The 16,161-nt window shown below is 35.3% G+C and overlaps 1 protein-coding gene across 21 annotated transcripts in view; it reads left to right on the forward strand.

The window, feature by feature from the left end:
- Positions 1-16,161, forward strand: part of RIMS2 (regulating synaptic membrane exocytosis 2) — a 433,643-nt gene that overhangs the window by 308,416 nt on the left and 109,066 nt on the right. For 12 of the 21 annotated variants that reach the window (XM_052704718.1, XM_052704722.1, XM_052704720.1 and 9 more), the window contains 3 exons: positions 416-595; positions 1,745-1,854; positions 2,659-2,691. In XM_052704718.1, coding sequence (XP_052560678.1) covers positions 416-595; positions 1,745-1,854; positions 2,659-2,691 — 323 coding nt within the window. The remainder of the gene's footprint in view (positions 1-415; positions 596-1,744; positions 1,855-2,658; positions 2,692-16,161) is intronic. The other 9 variants (XM_052704721.1, XM_052704726.1, XM_052704724.1 and 6 more) reach the window with 2 other exon arrangements.

A 16,161-nucleotide genomic window follows, 5' to 3' on the forward strand; every position in this document is an offset into this window, starting at 1 on the left:
AGCACCACCTCTGAAGATAATGCAGTCTAAAAAAAAATCTAGTCATGTGAGTTAAAATGCTCAATTAAAATGCACAGTTAAGCTTCAGTGAGAATTGTGTCATCTATTCTTTTCCTCCAACGTTGATGTATTAATTACAAAACAACAATATTTTTTACTCAGAAATTGTCAGGAAACAGACTATTGCATAGATGGTCATTACTGAGACACTAGAAACATTTCAGCCCATTTATCAAGAGTTTGGAGCAAACCAAAGCATACATGTTTAAAAAACTGTATGTAATCAAGAAGCGAACTCAGAAATTTACCAAAGAGATTGTACATAACAAAATGACTTTCTCCAAACCAGTATCATGCAGCATATTTTACAACTAATAGAAAAGTCAACCGAGCTGCTTTCTGACTAACATTACAGGAATTGTGAAGCAGCAGATAGACAGCCATATCAAAGATCCAGATCAACAGAGCAACGTCCTATGCTAGAGCGGACCAACTCCCGCTCCCGATCCACAGAGCGTCCTGACTCAAACCTCATCAGGTCGATGCCTTCATTAATGACTGGAAGATCTGCCCCACCTTCACCTGCCTTACCGAGGTGAAACAGACAAATCAATCAGACTAATCCCCTTCTGCCCCACCAGCTCACCATTTTATTTTCCCAGTAGCTAATTGGTATTGCCTCTCATCTTTAGCTGATCACTAGTAGCAATAGATACTAACCTTGTCAGTGTCAACACACTATTTATATTCTTCTCTGGATATAATGGTGTGGCTGCCATTTTAAAGTGTCTACTAACAGTATTTAACTGCATTTGTTTGTGATTTCTCATTGACCAGGAATCCTAGATAGTTTCCCACATGAAGCACCTCATAATTATCATATTCTTATCTTACAGAATGAGAAATTGTTTGTGTTCATCAGACATCAGTTATGGAGGAACCATCATAACATCAAATGAAACTTTATTTTTTAAACAAAAATGTTTCTTCATTTGGACTGTACTAACTTTGTGTTTTAACTTCCATTGTAACCACCATTTTCTCTGACTACATTTTACTGTGCCATAGTCTGTATCGTTCCTGTTAAATACTTTATCTTTAGTGACTGACGCTTTGCAGATGTCTATACATTACTCTGAGCTTAAGCATAATGCAGTAAAAAGATGAGTACATTTTGATCTAGATATTCAGCACGCTTCTCCTTATTTTGGAACTGCAGAAGACATTATTTTGCTTTCTGAAAGTGAGAGATAGTACCATCAAATCCCCAGTGACAGTTGGTCAAATCCCAGCATCTTTCCAGGTTATTACTTTGTTTATTTAAATCCCTATAATATCTTTACCACTCAGTGGGAATTTAACCAAATAAAAATTGAATAAAGATAGTTGAATTTGGCCTATGAATAGTTGTGTGTGCATGCATGTGGTATTTCCATATGCACATGAATGTACATACAGTACATTTTCTGGCTTGACTGTGCAAACAATCATCTTATGGGTGCTTAGCCTTAGTTTAGCTTATGGGTTTGGTTTGTTTTGTTTTTGTTTTTTTTCCTTCTTTTTTTCTAGGGAGATATTTCTTTTTTTCTCAATGTTGTTTTTAAAGAATTAATAATTTCACTATGGGAATGAAAGTGTCCCAAGTGAGCCAAAATTTAATTAGTACTTTTATCAGTTCTTGAAGGTATTTAAGGATGAATGTGCCATTTAATTGTTGTGGTTTGTTTTGATATGTGTCTCATAGGTCACATCCTCGAACTGGGTCTGTTCAGACAAGTCCATCAAGTACTCCAGTAGTAGGAAGAAGGGGCAGGCAGTTACCACAGCTCCCACCAAAAGGGACGTTGGAGAGAAGTAAGTGTGTGATTTTCTCCTTAATGACATTGCAAAATGCTCATGGAGGTCAAGTGTGTTTCTTATTTTTCTTTGGGGAATTAAAACTCTTGAGTTTTTGTGTACAGAACTAGGATTGATAATATTGCATTTTGTATTGCATTTTATTATATTTTAACATCTACTGTACTCTTGACTGAATTGGATCATCAGCATTGCAGTAGTGATCAACAATATGAACTATTAGCATAATGCTGTTCCTTCTGAACTCAAGAGATGTTTTGTCGCTGACTTCAATAAGTGCAGGAAATGATTTTTTTATGTTATTTATTGATAAAACTTTTTTGGGGGAGTTAGTAGCATAGCTGATCACTTCTGAGCTCAGATAGAGTATGTTACAGAGTACTAATATAAAACCTCTGCACCCTGAAACAGGAAGAGCAAGAAAAGAGGTAATAATCTTTAAAATAGGAAAGGCCACAAAGCTATTTCATAATTCATGCTTTACTGATACTGTTGTTATGTTGATCTTTAATGTCTCATAAAAGCACTGGTCAATGGAGACATCTTCCAAAATGTTCAGAAAAAGGACTGTAGACATGTTTTTGATAACAAATACATTTTCACCTTTCCACTTTCAATAACTAAATGTGTTGTGCAAAATCAGTTTAAATGGTCATGTGCACTCCTTTTCTATTTTTTTTAATCCTTCTGAACATGTATATTGTATCTTTTATGAAACTTATGTTGTTTTTAACCCCTGTGCTTTGGTTCCCTTTTTTTTTTTGTTTCTTTTTTGTTTGTTTGTTTTGTTACTTTCCCTAGACAATGGAGACAAGGAGATAGAACCTTATGAAGGTCTGTACATAAAGGAGGGTTCGTTTTTCATCCGAAAGCCTTTTTGAGAGGCTGTATTGGGGAAAAATAAACCCACTGCAATTGATGTTACTTTATTGCATAGACATAGACAGAAACATTGTGATAATCTTTTTTATATTCAGACCTATGACTCATAGATATTATGGGATTCTAGATGAAAAGAGAATGAGTGGAATTATCTGAACACCATAATCATTGAAAAGTACCTAGACATATACCCGTTTTTAAAACAAAGGATTTACACTAAACAAATAAGACTATTTCAAGTTATGTTGAAGCCAGCTAATCTACATATTTGCATCTTTTTTCAGGATTAGTACTTCATGCAGATACTGACATCTAAGTACATGAGGCTATTTAACACGTTTGATGTCAAGCATACACTGAATCAAAACCACATTTTTGTTGCAAATGTAATTTATGCAGTTGTTGAATTGGTAGATTTTTTTAAGAATATAGGAGTAAAAATTAATTGAATCAAGATAGTCTTTTAAAAAGAAGGGATAATACTTCCTCTTGAAATTGTAGTCCCTTGTATTTTTTACAATTGAAACCATTTAATTTGCTTAACCGCACATAAGATATCAATTGCAGTCCTTTGTTATATCACTGAGGGTCTTACATGTAGTATAACTGTATTTGTCTCATCAGACTTTTTAATTTAGTATTTACAATGTTTATGGTGCTTATTTCCATTTTGGAAGCAAAACTTCATGACAAGAAACTGTTTTCTCAGATCATCACACTGGTATATTCATTTCTCCGTCGTCTTACGTGTTGTGAAATGCTAATATGAAATACAGTTAGATGTGCCAGGAAATAATCACATCTAATCACCTGATATTTACTGTCAGTGCTATACACGCTTTCATGTTTTACCACTTACCCTGCTCTCTGCTTAGCATATTAGACTGTGAGCTCTCCGGGGCAGTTATTGTGAAGTACTGTATATTTGTACTGTGTTTGATTAGAGAGAGTAGCAATCTTATTTACAACATAGGTTTTGTAGTGAGAAATACAATAAATACAATGAAATAATTATTTTTTATAGGATTGCTATAATTAATTTCTCTGGTAAGTACTGATGGGACTTGAGAAACTCTGTTTGTCTTTTCTCAAAGACTGAGTAATATTTTTCCATACCTCTGTCGAAAGTGTTTTTTTTGGAAAATATGGGCAATGGAATATTTTGAAATCCACAGTTAGCAGAGTTTCAAATGCAATGAGTGTCATGAGAGACTCAAGCCACAGTACCTAGACACATTACATATTTTATTTTACGTATATAAAGTTGTTGTTAAAAACAGAGTCCGTAGTTATCCAGCTTTCACACAGTATTCTGTGTAATTTCCTGTCGTGAATTAAGAAATCATATTCCAATTACAATGTAATTTTATTCTGAGGCCTTTTCTATCCATGTTTAGGATTTTACATTTTCTCTTAAGGTAACTAATCTTCTATAAAAAGAATAACCCTCTACAGGAACAGAACATTACCTAACTTTTAGCAACGAGAGACATAATTACAATTAATAATAGTTTTTGACTGTTGGAGAATTGCATTTTACAAAAGGTTATTTCAAGCAACTGAAGTACAAGAAAAAAAACCAAACACTGAAATTTGGTAGACTCAAAAACGCTGACTTGTAAAGGGGTTTATGTTATTATTTCACAAATAAATCAGTGAGTAAATCTGAAAATCTTACAGACATTTAAGTAGACCAGTATGTGTTATTATATGATCAGCTAATAATCGGAAGAGTTATCTTAGTAAGGAAGGTTGTACTAGAGAATGTCATTGTCTCAGAGAAGTAGTCTGTTCTGTTCTTAGAGAAGCATATAATTAACGTAAATGAGGGTGAGGATTTTTATATTGCATGGAAACATGCTGGGGAGGTTGATCTTTCTGTATTTCAAAATGAAGGATGTTATTGTTGACAAAATTAAGTAAAATTATACTGATGAAAGGAGTTAATTAAATATATGTTTTAGACAAACAATTGTTAGAAGCCATTTGATTTTTGTAAAAGAACAAGAAATGCCTCTGTAGCTCCTGCATTATCCTCACTGAATTTGTATAAATTTGCATAATCTGTTATATTGCTGTGATTGCATAACATTTCTTAAAATATAGTGGAAGTGCTGGTACTCAGGTAGAAGTGAAGAAGCTATTTGTAATTCAGAAGTTCTTGTTCCAGTGCAGTATTCCATATGAGAACCTTGCTTTCAGCCATGTGACTTGAACAGGAAGGGAAGGAAGGTGCAGGAAGAAAACTCTGGGTACTTGTTTTACAGATTAGGATCAGAATTTAATGAAATTGGTTTTGAGATTTAGTTCAGTGAACTGCACATGGTTGCAGATCTTTGCTCCAGGACATTTGAATTTTCCCAATATGCCTTATTTCAAAACTCCAGAAGAGCTAGAGAAGTTTATTTTAAGATATCTATCCAGGTAGCTATGAATGTCCATTCCTAATAGTAGAATGTTAACATCCATGCCTTCTTCTCACTTCCCTTCATTAGCAGAACATGCAGATATGATCAGCTATATTCCATTTACAGTCTTTTATCATCATAAAATAGTGAAGCTGCCACACATTCAAGTGTCAGATCAAGCTGTTCAAAGAGTCACTATATGTCTCTGAAACACAAATCAGAGAGCTGGAGCACCTCACCAATGAAGAAAGGCTGAAGGAGCTGGGTTTCTTCCATTTGGAGAAGAGAAGGCTCTGAGGAGAGTAGAGGAACAATATTATTAAATTGAACCCCATTTTAGCATTGAAATGGTTATATACTTCTTAAATGTTCTGTACTACTTATATGATAGACAGTAAGTGAATACTGTAATATTTATAACCTCTAAGTGTTATCAAGATTTTTTTCTCTCGTTTGTGGCCATATATTTCTTCTTCCTTATAGAAGAATGAACTGCTTGCTGCTAATTGAAATAGGTCAACATAAAGTGATCTTAAAAGTATTCAGTATTAGCCCTTTTGATTTGCTGTTAATTACAAGCCAAAGAGAATGTATTTCTTCCCTGAAGGAGATTTTTCCTTTTCATTCTTCAGAATAAATATAACCATTTCTTTCTTTATCTCTGTTAAAAAAAGCCCACAACATCATTCACTCAGACAAAAGACTAGAAAATTATGTCAAGCCACGCAACTATGATAAAACTCGAAAGTATAAAATTGAAGTGCTAAGAAATTTAGCGAACAGTAGAGCTCAGACAGAATTTGCTGTTCTATTTATGCTCTGTGGTTCAGACTGTAATTACATGATCTCATAATAATCTGGTGTCTTGGGTAAGTTATTTCAGAGACCATTAAAGCTGGCATTAAATACTTATTAGCGGCCTCCCCTAATTTCAGATATGGGTGGCCTTATTCCTGAATAAAATTACCTACAAATGGAATTAACAGCAGTAGATGATTAACTTTAATCAGAGATAGCTGACAGCCATAACTCCTACATTTTCATGTTTTTGAAAAGAAAATAGCTGTACTGATAATTGTACTGTTGTATGGAATGTGAGTTGCTGAGATAGAGTGATAGTTAAGAAAACAGAGCTACTGTTTACTATTTTCTCTCAATCAGAACATTGTTTCCTGTGACCTGAGACATCATTTAGCAAAATGAGAAGGAATTTTACTTTGTGTTTTTTAGCAATCTATCATAGCTTGACAGAATGTGGAAAAATTACAGAGAACCTGTATTCACGCTGGTCTTAGTTCTATTCTGTTCCACCAGCTTTGTTTTCACAGCCTTTTAAAAATACATGGCATACTGGTAGTTTGCTTTGTACGACATGATTGATCATATATATATTAAGTAGGACAGGAACCTGGACTAACTTCAGGAAGGTTAAGAACTTCATGACTGAGTCAAACTGCAGAATAAAAAATGCAGAAGTATCTTTACGCTCACTTCCTTTTTGTGCATGTCTTTCTGTGGTACTGGCTGTGCAATGCTAATTCTTGCACAGGGTAACTCTTGCATTATGTGTACTTGACAGCAAGTGGCTTCTTTGGATGAAGCTGCCTCAAGTAGTTGATTTCTGCTGGGAATTTGCAAAAAATATACCTTTGCGTTTTACTTGTGGATGCTTAGTTCACTTTCTGGGGAAGTGGCAGATTTCAGCCCGTGACTGCTGTGAAGACTATTAAAATATTTTATTTGCATTACTACAATTTCCAGTGAAAAAATTGAGGAAATGCTACCCATACAAGGCTGATGATTACTTGAAAGGTTCATAAAAGCCATAAGTAATGGTTCATACTTTGCTCTTAGAATGCCAGAAGGAGGAATTAAACACTTCTGTCTTCATACCACTTGAAGGTATTAACTTCTAGGTTTGAGTCTAGCAAGGGCATAAAAAAAAACAATGAGCAAACAGTCATACAGCTGTGCTCATGACAACCATGCCTTATTTATATGCTGGGGTACAAAAGTGCCAAAACCATTTTAGTTCAATTCTCACAGAAAAATAAATTGTGGAAAGTGTTTGGCACAGCATTTATATGTGACTTTTTTTTTTTATATAAGAGAAGTTTGACTGTAGACATGCTATGTCTACTCAATATTTTTCAACGTGGACAAAATTTCAATTGGAATTTAAATATCATGCTTTTAACACGAAATTGCAGAACAGATATCTGGGTAGAAATTAGTTTCCATTATGTTGGCATTGATTTAATCTTTCTTAATCTTTCTCCCTATTAGCAATCACCTGCTAAAATGAGCAGTTCTAAAATTGTGATTGCATGCAAGCTAATACTGAAGTAGAATAATTCAATGATTTCTGTAGTTACTTATACAAGTAATGAGATAACTGTAAAGAATCTGTAAAAAGAGTACAAAAAAGTCAATAAGAATTATAATTTGAACATTGAAGAGCTATAGTATATTACATCAATCAGAAGGTGCCTAATAACTGGCATTCAAGTGAAAGCAGGATTATGCTGCACAATTTATTCGGCTCAACTTTGTGTTATTTCTGCTGTTAACTGATATTAGGTGAGTTTTGTCATGAAAACAATTTTTGTTTCTTCATTAATGGGATAAAACAAGTGGACCTGTGTTGCTTGTCTTTAGTCATATATATACCTTCACTGTTGTTTTCAGCTAAAACAGTGTTCTCTACGATTTAGGTATGCTCTAGGCAATGGTTTTTCTCTACCTGTAAGTATTGATGGAGAAGTGCTTGTCTTTATGAATTCTGTGAAATCCAGGTGCAGAGCCAATTACCTGGAAAATTGAGGTGTTGTTTTTTCCAAACTGGAAAAATGTTGGAATTGTTTCTCCTGCACATACTGAGGTAATGAGTATACCCACTTGCTTAGGATTTGTACACAGTTTTAAATATGTTTTTTGAGAATGTGGACTTGGTCCTCTATTGCTATAGAAACTAAAGCAAAGCCGAGCAGTAGATGCTTGTGAACCAATGATGTATCAATATATGTCTGCTTTCTCTGCCTTGGTATTTAATGTCTACTTTTCAGTGTTTCAGTAATTTATTAAGTAAATGACTGCATATGACTGTCATTACTTACAGAAGAAACTCCCTGAAGTAGTTAGAGATGATACTAAATATAACAAAAGCATTTATTTAATCTGTAATTCACTCAGAAAATAATGTATGCTGCAGACTGAGGGTTTGTATGTTATTGTGGATGTCTTTTGTTTGATGTTCACCTCTTATTTGATCAGCTTGTAACAGAGCATGCATGTTTTTGTCTTGCTTTTTTCCCCCCTTTCATACCTTGCTTATACAAATGCAGCAGGAGATGAAGAAAACAAGCCTATTGGAGTACAGGAATCAGAGGCTGAGGCAGGTCTGTGTGACCACAAGTGCCTATCCGCTTTAGAAACATTTTCCCATGAGCATGTAGGGAACCTTTGCTGGCCACCTTGTTTTAAAACTGAAAATCCAGAGAAAAATTTTAAGCTCAAGACGAATAAATTAAATATAGCATAGTTTATTTACCAGTTTGTGAATGCTGTAAATAGGTCAGCCCACAAAAATCATTTTGCATTTTTACCCTCTGTCTGAAAGTACTCTTCTCTGTCACTACTATCAAGTTACAGCCTTAGCCAGATCTTAGACATTGTACCCTCTACTTTTCATTCATAGTTTGGCAGGCAAGGAAGTCAATATTATTGTAGCATAATACTTTTTCTTCCCAAGTTTGTATATGTGGAGTGATGATGCTGAACAAAGAGTGAAAAAGGGCATTACACTGAAATTTTTAGAACAATTTGCATGATGTCCCTCATCCTGCTGGAAGACATTTCAGTCATCAGACAAAGGAAGTTAGCGTGATGAGAGCTGATAGATGAAGATCAAATCAAATATGTGAATGCTGCTTGAACTCAAATGCTATGTGATTAAAATATGAGTTTACATTCAAATTCCAGAAAACACACTTCCTGTGATTTCAAAGAGAAGCAGAGATTTTTCAACCATTGTAGTTTATGCTCTTAGATATTTTTCTTGATGGAAGAATCATAGAAGCATAAATGTTCAGTTGCAGATCACATCTTGGTCACGTCTTGGTTAATAGGTCACATCTTGGTTTACTCTTCAAGTTAGATACCATTTTTTTCAAAAATAATTTGTATCCCTGCTGATAATTTTCTATGACATCATGTCAGCTATGATGGATGTGGAAGAGCAGCACAGATTAGCTTTTGCGGTTGTAAATATTTGAGGTAGGTCAATGTTAAATTTAGCTGCCTAAAATCAGGAAGTGTGGTCCGTAGCTCAGAGCTCATGGAGCACAGCCCAGAGAAAGACAAGTGTAGTGCAGTTATTACCACAGTTAAGTGGAGAGAATTTGGTGCTCCTGTAGGAACCCCAAAGATGTGAATATCTGAGCCAAAAACTCATCTAATGCTAGCTGGTAGGGAAAGTTAGCAGTTAAGCATAAGTGTGCCTGAAATCCCATCCTGCTGAACACTATAACTGCCTGAATCACAGATTATTTGGAATCCTATGACCAGGATCCTACTCCCCTTGTTAGTGAATAGAAGAAAATATGAATCACCATTTTCTTCTTAAAATTGGAAATAATTACTGAGATAGGCTCATTACTTGTTCAGAAATCTGAGTGCTGCAATAATTTTAAGAGAGGGCATCTGGTAAGCAGAGAAGTTTTTTAAATTGTAGTTTGTACTAAAGCATCCAAAGTGTCCTTTAAGACCCTGGCTTTCCCTTTTTTATGTTATAGTGCAGTGTACATTCTTCTTGCTTTTGCTGTGATTTTTTCTGTAAGTGTGCGTTGTTCACTCGTATGTGTGTACTGTTCACTCTGCGCTTTGTGATATTCAAACATAGTGCATGGAATTGTGCTAACATAGTTTGCAAAATATTTGTGTGTGCTGTAGTTATATTGCTCATTGTGACATCTGTTCCAGTTGTTAATCATCACTGTCTGTTTTTAATGTTATAAAGATTGTGAGGAAAAACATCAAACCCCACCTGTTAATGGGAGAAAAGGCAAGTTGTGATGGTGTCATTAGTGAATTGTGGATGTTTTTGTTTACTTTGTTTTTTTCCTGCATGTTTGTGTGTTCCATAGTTCTACTAGTTCAAAATCAGTAACTTAATGTATGTTCAGTTTTGTTGTGTTGTTTTACTTACACTTAAAGTCATTCTTTTCAGCAGTGGTTTTGAAATCTTTCCTAGACTCAGAAGCCCAGAAATCTGTTTCTGGTGTTAGCTCTGTTGTTGAATACCACCTGGATATGTAATCAGTTTGCCTATTTAGAATAAGTAGGATTGTTTTTGCACTTTTCCTCATTTAGGAATTCAGTTTGTCTCACCCTAAAAAACCAAGTATATTTCATGGATATCTACAAAACAGTCTGCGTATCACCAGGGCTGTATTCTGTTACCTTCCTTAGCTGTGTATTTTATAAGTTTGGCACAAGTTTACTAATACGGACAGAGCAGTACCATTTTTATTAGCATATCCTACTAGAGAAAGTGTTCCACTGTTAGCAATCAACTCTATTGTCTATTTTTTTTTTGTATTATATATTCTATTTCATGTGCTGTAGAAATAAGCTTAATGCAAAGCACTGAAATGTTGATATAGAGATATAATTTTTTATTTAAAAATAGACAAGGTTAGTTGTAATGAACAACACAGCTGCTTACTTGAAATTTTAACCAAGTTCATGCTTCTAAATTGCTGTGATAGATTTGAAGAAATGTGTTAGAATTTATCCAAGAACTTCTAAAGCAGTACATTTAGACTTAATATCATCAATAGTGAAATATCACCTAGATAGTGTCTTGGCTTTATTAAAATTTGTACAATTACTCTTACATTTTCATCTCTACCAGGAGTCCCTGTGAGTCCCAGCTGCACCATTTTGTGCTATACCTGGTTTTCTCTATGCTGGAATATCATAGCAGGGGGAATAGAGCTCTTGGGGAAAGCTGGGCTTCAGTTTTGCCGGTGCTTATTTACTATGTTGGGAGATACATTATTTTTAATGTGTTGCTTATTTTTCTCTTCCTTGCGCACAGTGTAGACTGACTGTATGGGATGCCTTTGCAGAAGGGCTCAGCCCGTAAAGCATAGACTGGGGGCACATCTCTTACTCTATAGCTGTGCCAAAATAGTTCTGAATGAAGTTGAAATTTGGAAGTCAGCTGCTGTGAACATACTTCATTTTACCTACTAGACTGCTCTTTTTTGTGTGTGTGTGTTATACTTCTAACATCCAAATTCTAACCCTGGGAAAGCTGGAGGCTTTTGCCATTGACTTGGCTAGTTTCACAAAACAGTAACCAGTGATGAAGCTAAAGGTGTTTCCATTCTTAGTTTATTTTTTACTCCTTCATCAAAACCTGAAAGACATACTTTGCACATTAAAAATTAAAATTAATCATTAATCAATCAAATTAAATCATACTAACCTGTATTAGTTTAATATGTATTTTTTTAAATTTCCCTAATGAGTTTATTTTGTTATACAACTTCCTTTGCAAGAGCTCTTTTAGTCCAAAAAAGTGGTTAGTGTCTAATATTTTATTTTGAGTATTTATTACAAAAAACATGATCTTTTCAGTTTTACCTCAGTATTTAGTATTTTTCATGTGTTTTGTATGACACCTTTTGATCATTTGTGTGTGTATTTCTGGTATTTCTGTCTTTTACTGCTTTAATTTCAGATACATAAAAGGTGCTATAGTTCCTGAAGCAGAATTTGAAACCTTTGGGGTTATCAATTCCCTCATTCTAAAGAATATTTTACATAGTTATACAATAGCTTTGTTGATATCATGGGAATCAAGAATGCTTTCAGATTTTATCTTCCAGATTAGAAGTGTCTGGAGTCTACTTGTATATTACATGTATGCTGAGACAAGACCAAGCCACCATGTTGTCTCCTTTCCATGCACTGTGCTTTCCATATATGTGGGGGCCCACTGTGGGGGCACTGCAGTCCGTATGCCTGGAGGACTAGCACAGGAATTTCAAAGGATAGAAGTCCAGATTGGCACACAGTTTAGGCACAGTCTAAGAATTTAGGTGATTGAAATGCAAACCAGGCAGAATAAAGGACCCCAGTCAAAGAAGTGATCCCAAGTGAACTTGCAGTACACATGTATATATATGTTTTTTTTGAAAAGCAGGCGTGTGGCCATTATGCCAGAGGGACTACCATCATGCTGGCTGATCTCAGCATCTTCTTCTATCAAAGATCATTTGAGATTCCTACACTTTGCCTGATTGACTAAACAAACAGCCATGAGTCTCATGGACTCTCTATTTCCCTGGCGTGTGGAATTTAGACTTCATTAAGAGACCATGGCAGCTTCTGAATTTTGCATGAAGAATGATACTAAATGTGTATAATGTGTGCTGTGAGTATATCTGACGTATCTTTATGCATTATGAGAATGTGTTATGAGAACTTAGGGAGATTAATGCTAGATTTTAATTAAATTCTAGTTTGCACAAAGTAAGGTTTAAGTATTGTATTGAGCTATTGAGATTAGTTGTAGGAAAGCACATATCTGCATTCATCGCTCTGGGAAAAAGTGGAATGAAAAAACCCACAGGAACACAAAACCGAAGTGATGCACCCATAAGATTCTAGAAGCTCAGCCAGAGCCAGGAGTGGGGCACCAGGAATGACACGAGACAGACCATCCCTTGACCTGTCCAATGGCTTACATGTAAGAAAAGCAGGACAGGGCTCAGGACCATTCCCAGAACCCACTGAGAAAACCTAATGTGTACCTGATGATGAAGCAGGACCAAAACTAGCAGGTGTGGCTGGGACCATTTGCAAGAACTTCAGTTTGAAAAAGTCCTAGAGTAAAAGAGGGGAGACTGAGGCATCTTCCAGCTTTTTGGTGAAGGGCTCTGCTGCTCAGGCTTCTCAGGCAGCTCTCCCTTATCACGGGAAGGCAAATGAATTCCTCAGCTCCTCAAGTGCACTCTGTTCCCTGCCAAGAAACATGAGCATCATAATAGGCTAGAAATCGTAAGAAATAGCACTCAAATCAAAGGCTTATCTATTCAATTGGGTGGTGTAACTTGTTGGTAATAACAAACCGTATTAGAAAAAAATCCCCCCTCAGGTTTATGATTGGTCGAGTATACTATAGGTACACGTTTGTAACAGAGATGTGATGATGTTTTAATTCAAGATATCGAGTAATGCTTTGTATGAATCATTGTTTTATTTCAGAATTTGCATTAAGAATTTCCATTCATGAACTCAAATTTAATATTACATGTTTTAGAGTGTATAAGCATGGAATACATGGGCAGAATAGCCTGAAAAATAAACCAAATCCCTAGACCATGTTAAACCTTGCATTCTGCACTCTGCCAGATATATTTGTAGGCTGTTCACATATCTTCATGTGCATGGAGCACTCACTGACACTCCAGGGAATGGGAGTGCAAACTTGAACAAAGCCTATAGAAGGGAAGTGCAGAGCAGGAGCTTGTATTTTGCTCTGCTTTTATGTTGGTCGTTAATTGTAAATTGCATTATTTAAGTTAATTAATCATTAGACTGGCAATATATTTTGACTTTAATAACAACATGAAGACCATACTTAGTCTGACCAAAAATCCACCTGACCTAGTGCTTGGTCCTCAGCAGGACAGGTCAAAGTGCTGGGGGAAAGGAATATGAGCAGAACAAATAGGTAGCAATGCTTAACAGGGATTCTGAGTTCCCAGTCTCCAAGGTCTTGTGCTTGATGTCTTGCAGAAACATCAGAGGTATCTCTGTGTTATCTCCATCTCTTCCATAAGCTCTTTGCACCCTTTCTCCTGCCAAGGCATAACCCTGCAGTACTTACCCAAACAGGTCAGTCAGGAGAGCTCTATTGGGAGATATTCAGAATAAGCTTATTCTTAACAGGCCAGCAGACCAGCTCTATTGTATTCATTTCCAACGTGTTTCAGGCGTATAACCAGAAGAGGGAGCAAAACTGCCATATTTTAAAAACATCTAAGAAAATAAGAAACAAACAAATCGTTCTCTACCCCAAACAATCCTAGAAGAAAGCCTTGATAGTGGCTTAAATGTAATATCTTTGATTTATTGTAGTTAAATAGACCTTATTAAATATTAGTATATTTAATGTACCATTAATGACTGTATTTTTTTCTTCTGGTATGTTTAGATTTCTGTGATGTTTCTTCATGTTTGACGATCTATGATAGCTTTTAATGTATTAACATGATATTTTGAGTTTTAGCCAGGGCTGGTCTGTGACTGTACTAGACAGTGTTCTAACAAGTTTTCTTTGTGATTTTACTTGACTACAAGTTTTCTTTAAAATAAGCAACTTTAAAATAAGCAAAGAAGATGATTATATTATTCCCCATATAGTGGGACCCGTTAGTAAGATAGTTAAAAATAAATGATGAGCCTGCTACTGGATGACTGGAATTGTTAATTGATTTTCAAATACAAATAATTAATGTATTCTTCAAGTCATTTATATCAGTTATATCAAGTCATTTCATATCGAGAAAATATTTATGGAATAAAGGAAGCAGCTACAGTGCACTGCAACTTTTGTTGCACTAGTAAGGATAATATGAAATATCCTTACATGGCAATATTTTTTATGAAGCCCACTTTTTTTTTTTTCTTCAGAATATGCAGTTCAATAAGGAACATGAGAGGGAAACAATAAATAATTAAGTTGTGTAAGACTTTTTAATGCAATGCTGCATTAGTTAAACCCACACTGTGATGCTTAAATAGCCATTCATGAACAACAGATTATTTTGAAACGCTGTTAACATACCTCAGCATTGATATCTCAGCATTCATTTGCTGTTTTGGCTCTGTTTGCGTGGAGAAAATCTTAGATGAGCTGTTGTGATGTCAGTGGTGTCAGAAGCTAAGCAATTGTGTTCTCTGGCACGGTGTAGAATGCAGGTACAATATTACCTGCAGATGTTCAAAACATTGTTTGATGTTCAAAACGTCAGAAAAAGACTGTGAATTATGCTGTTTGTCTTTGGAAACTGCACTAGAGTTGTCTAACTCTTGCTGCAGCAAGGTTGTGGAAACTTGAGCCCTGAGACATCTGAATGTTTCCCTGATGCAGGAGCAGCAGGAGGCTGCCTTTACTGCCGACTGTGTCACATGAAGCTGGCTTTGATGCCATTAACAGCATGCTAGCAGTGTAAGGTGGGATTGGATTCCTCCCAGCTGAGATGCAGTACAGCTGGGACAGTTCTGCCATGACATGAAGCCACTTGCTTTCCCTTGGTGGAGATTTGTCACAGATGAGAGCATTTTTCTCTTGGTGGACTCTTGAGAGGGATGGCTCCTTTTATTGTTTTAGGGACTTTATTTTGTGAACTAAAACATATAATATGAATTTGCCTTTCCTGTAAGGAAAATACAGTTACACTATAATTTAAATATAAGTCTAATTAATTCTTCTTACATTCTTAATGCATGAGTTAAAGGTCACAAGTACGCACGTCAAAATGTAGTTTTTCAACTTTTGACATTTATCCCATGGGTTCACTAGGTTTTTGCTGTACTTCTTTATTTAATAAGTGCTGGCCAATCCACTTCTGACTGATTTTTACAGTAGTTATCACCATACATTATTGAGAATATAATTCCTTTTTGAGCATTCATTTTATAATGTACAAAATAGAAAGTCCTGAGAATTTTTCATTTGCAGAAGAAGATACTAAATTATGTCCTTATGAAAAAGTGAAGACTATATGATAATTAAAAATCTATAAGTAGAAAAATACAGATAAAAGGGGGTTCACAGAAAGAGTTGAGACTGCAGAGAATAAAAGCTGAGCAAATTTAATAAAAAAGGACAAATTACAAATGTAACGTGAGAAAATCTAGAAGAAAAGGTAATAGATTAAAAGGCTATTACTGTCTGTAGTGCAGAGAAAAGAAGGGAGGAGCTAGTATTTGCCTA

The sequence above is a fragment of the Tympanuchus pallidicinctus genome, unplaced genomic scaffold (assembly GCF_026119805.1).
Source record: "Tympanuchus pallidicinctus isolate F22 unplaced genomic scaffold, pur_lepc_1.0 scaffold5, whole genome shotgun sequence".
Taxonomy (NCBI): domain Eukaryota; kingdom Metazoa; phylum Chordata; class Aves; order Galliformes; family Phasianidae; genus Tympanuchus; species Tympanuchus pallidicinctus.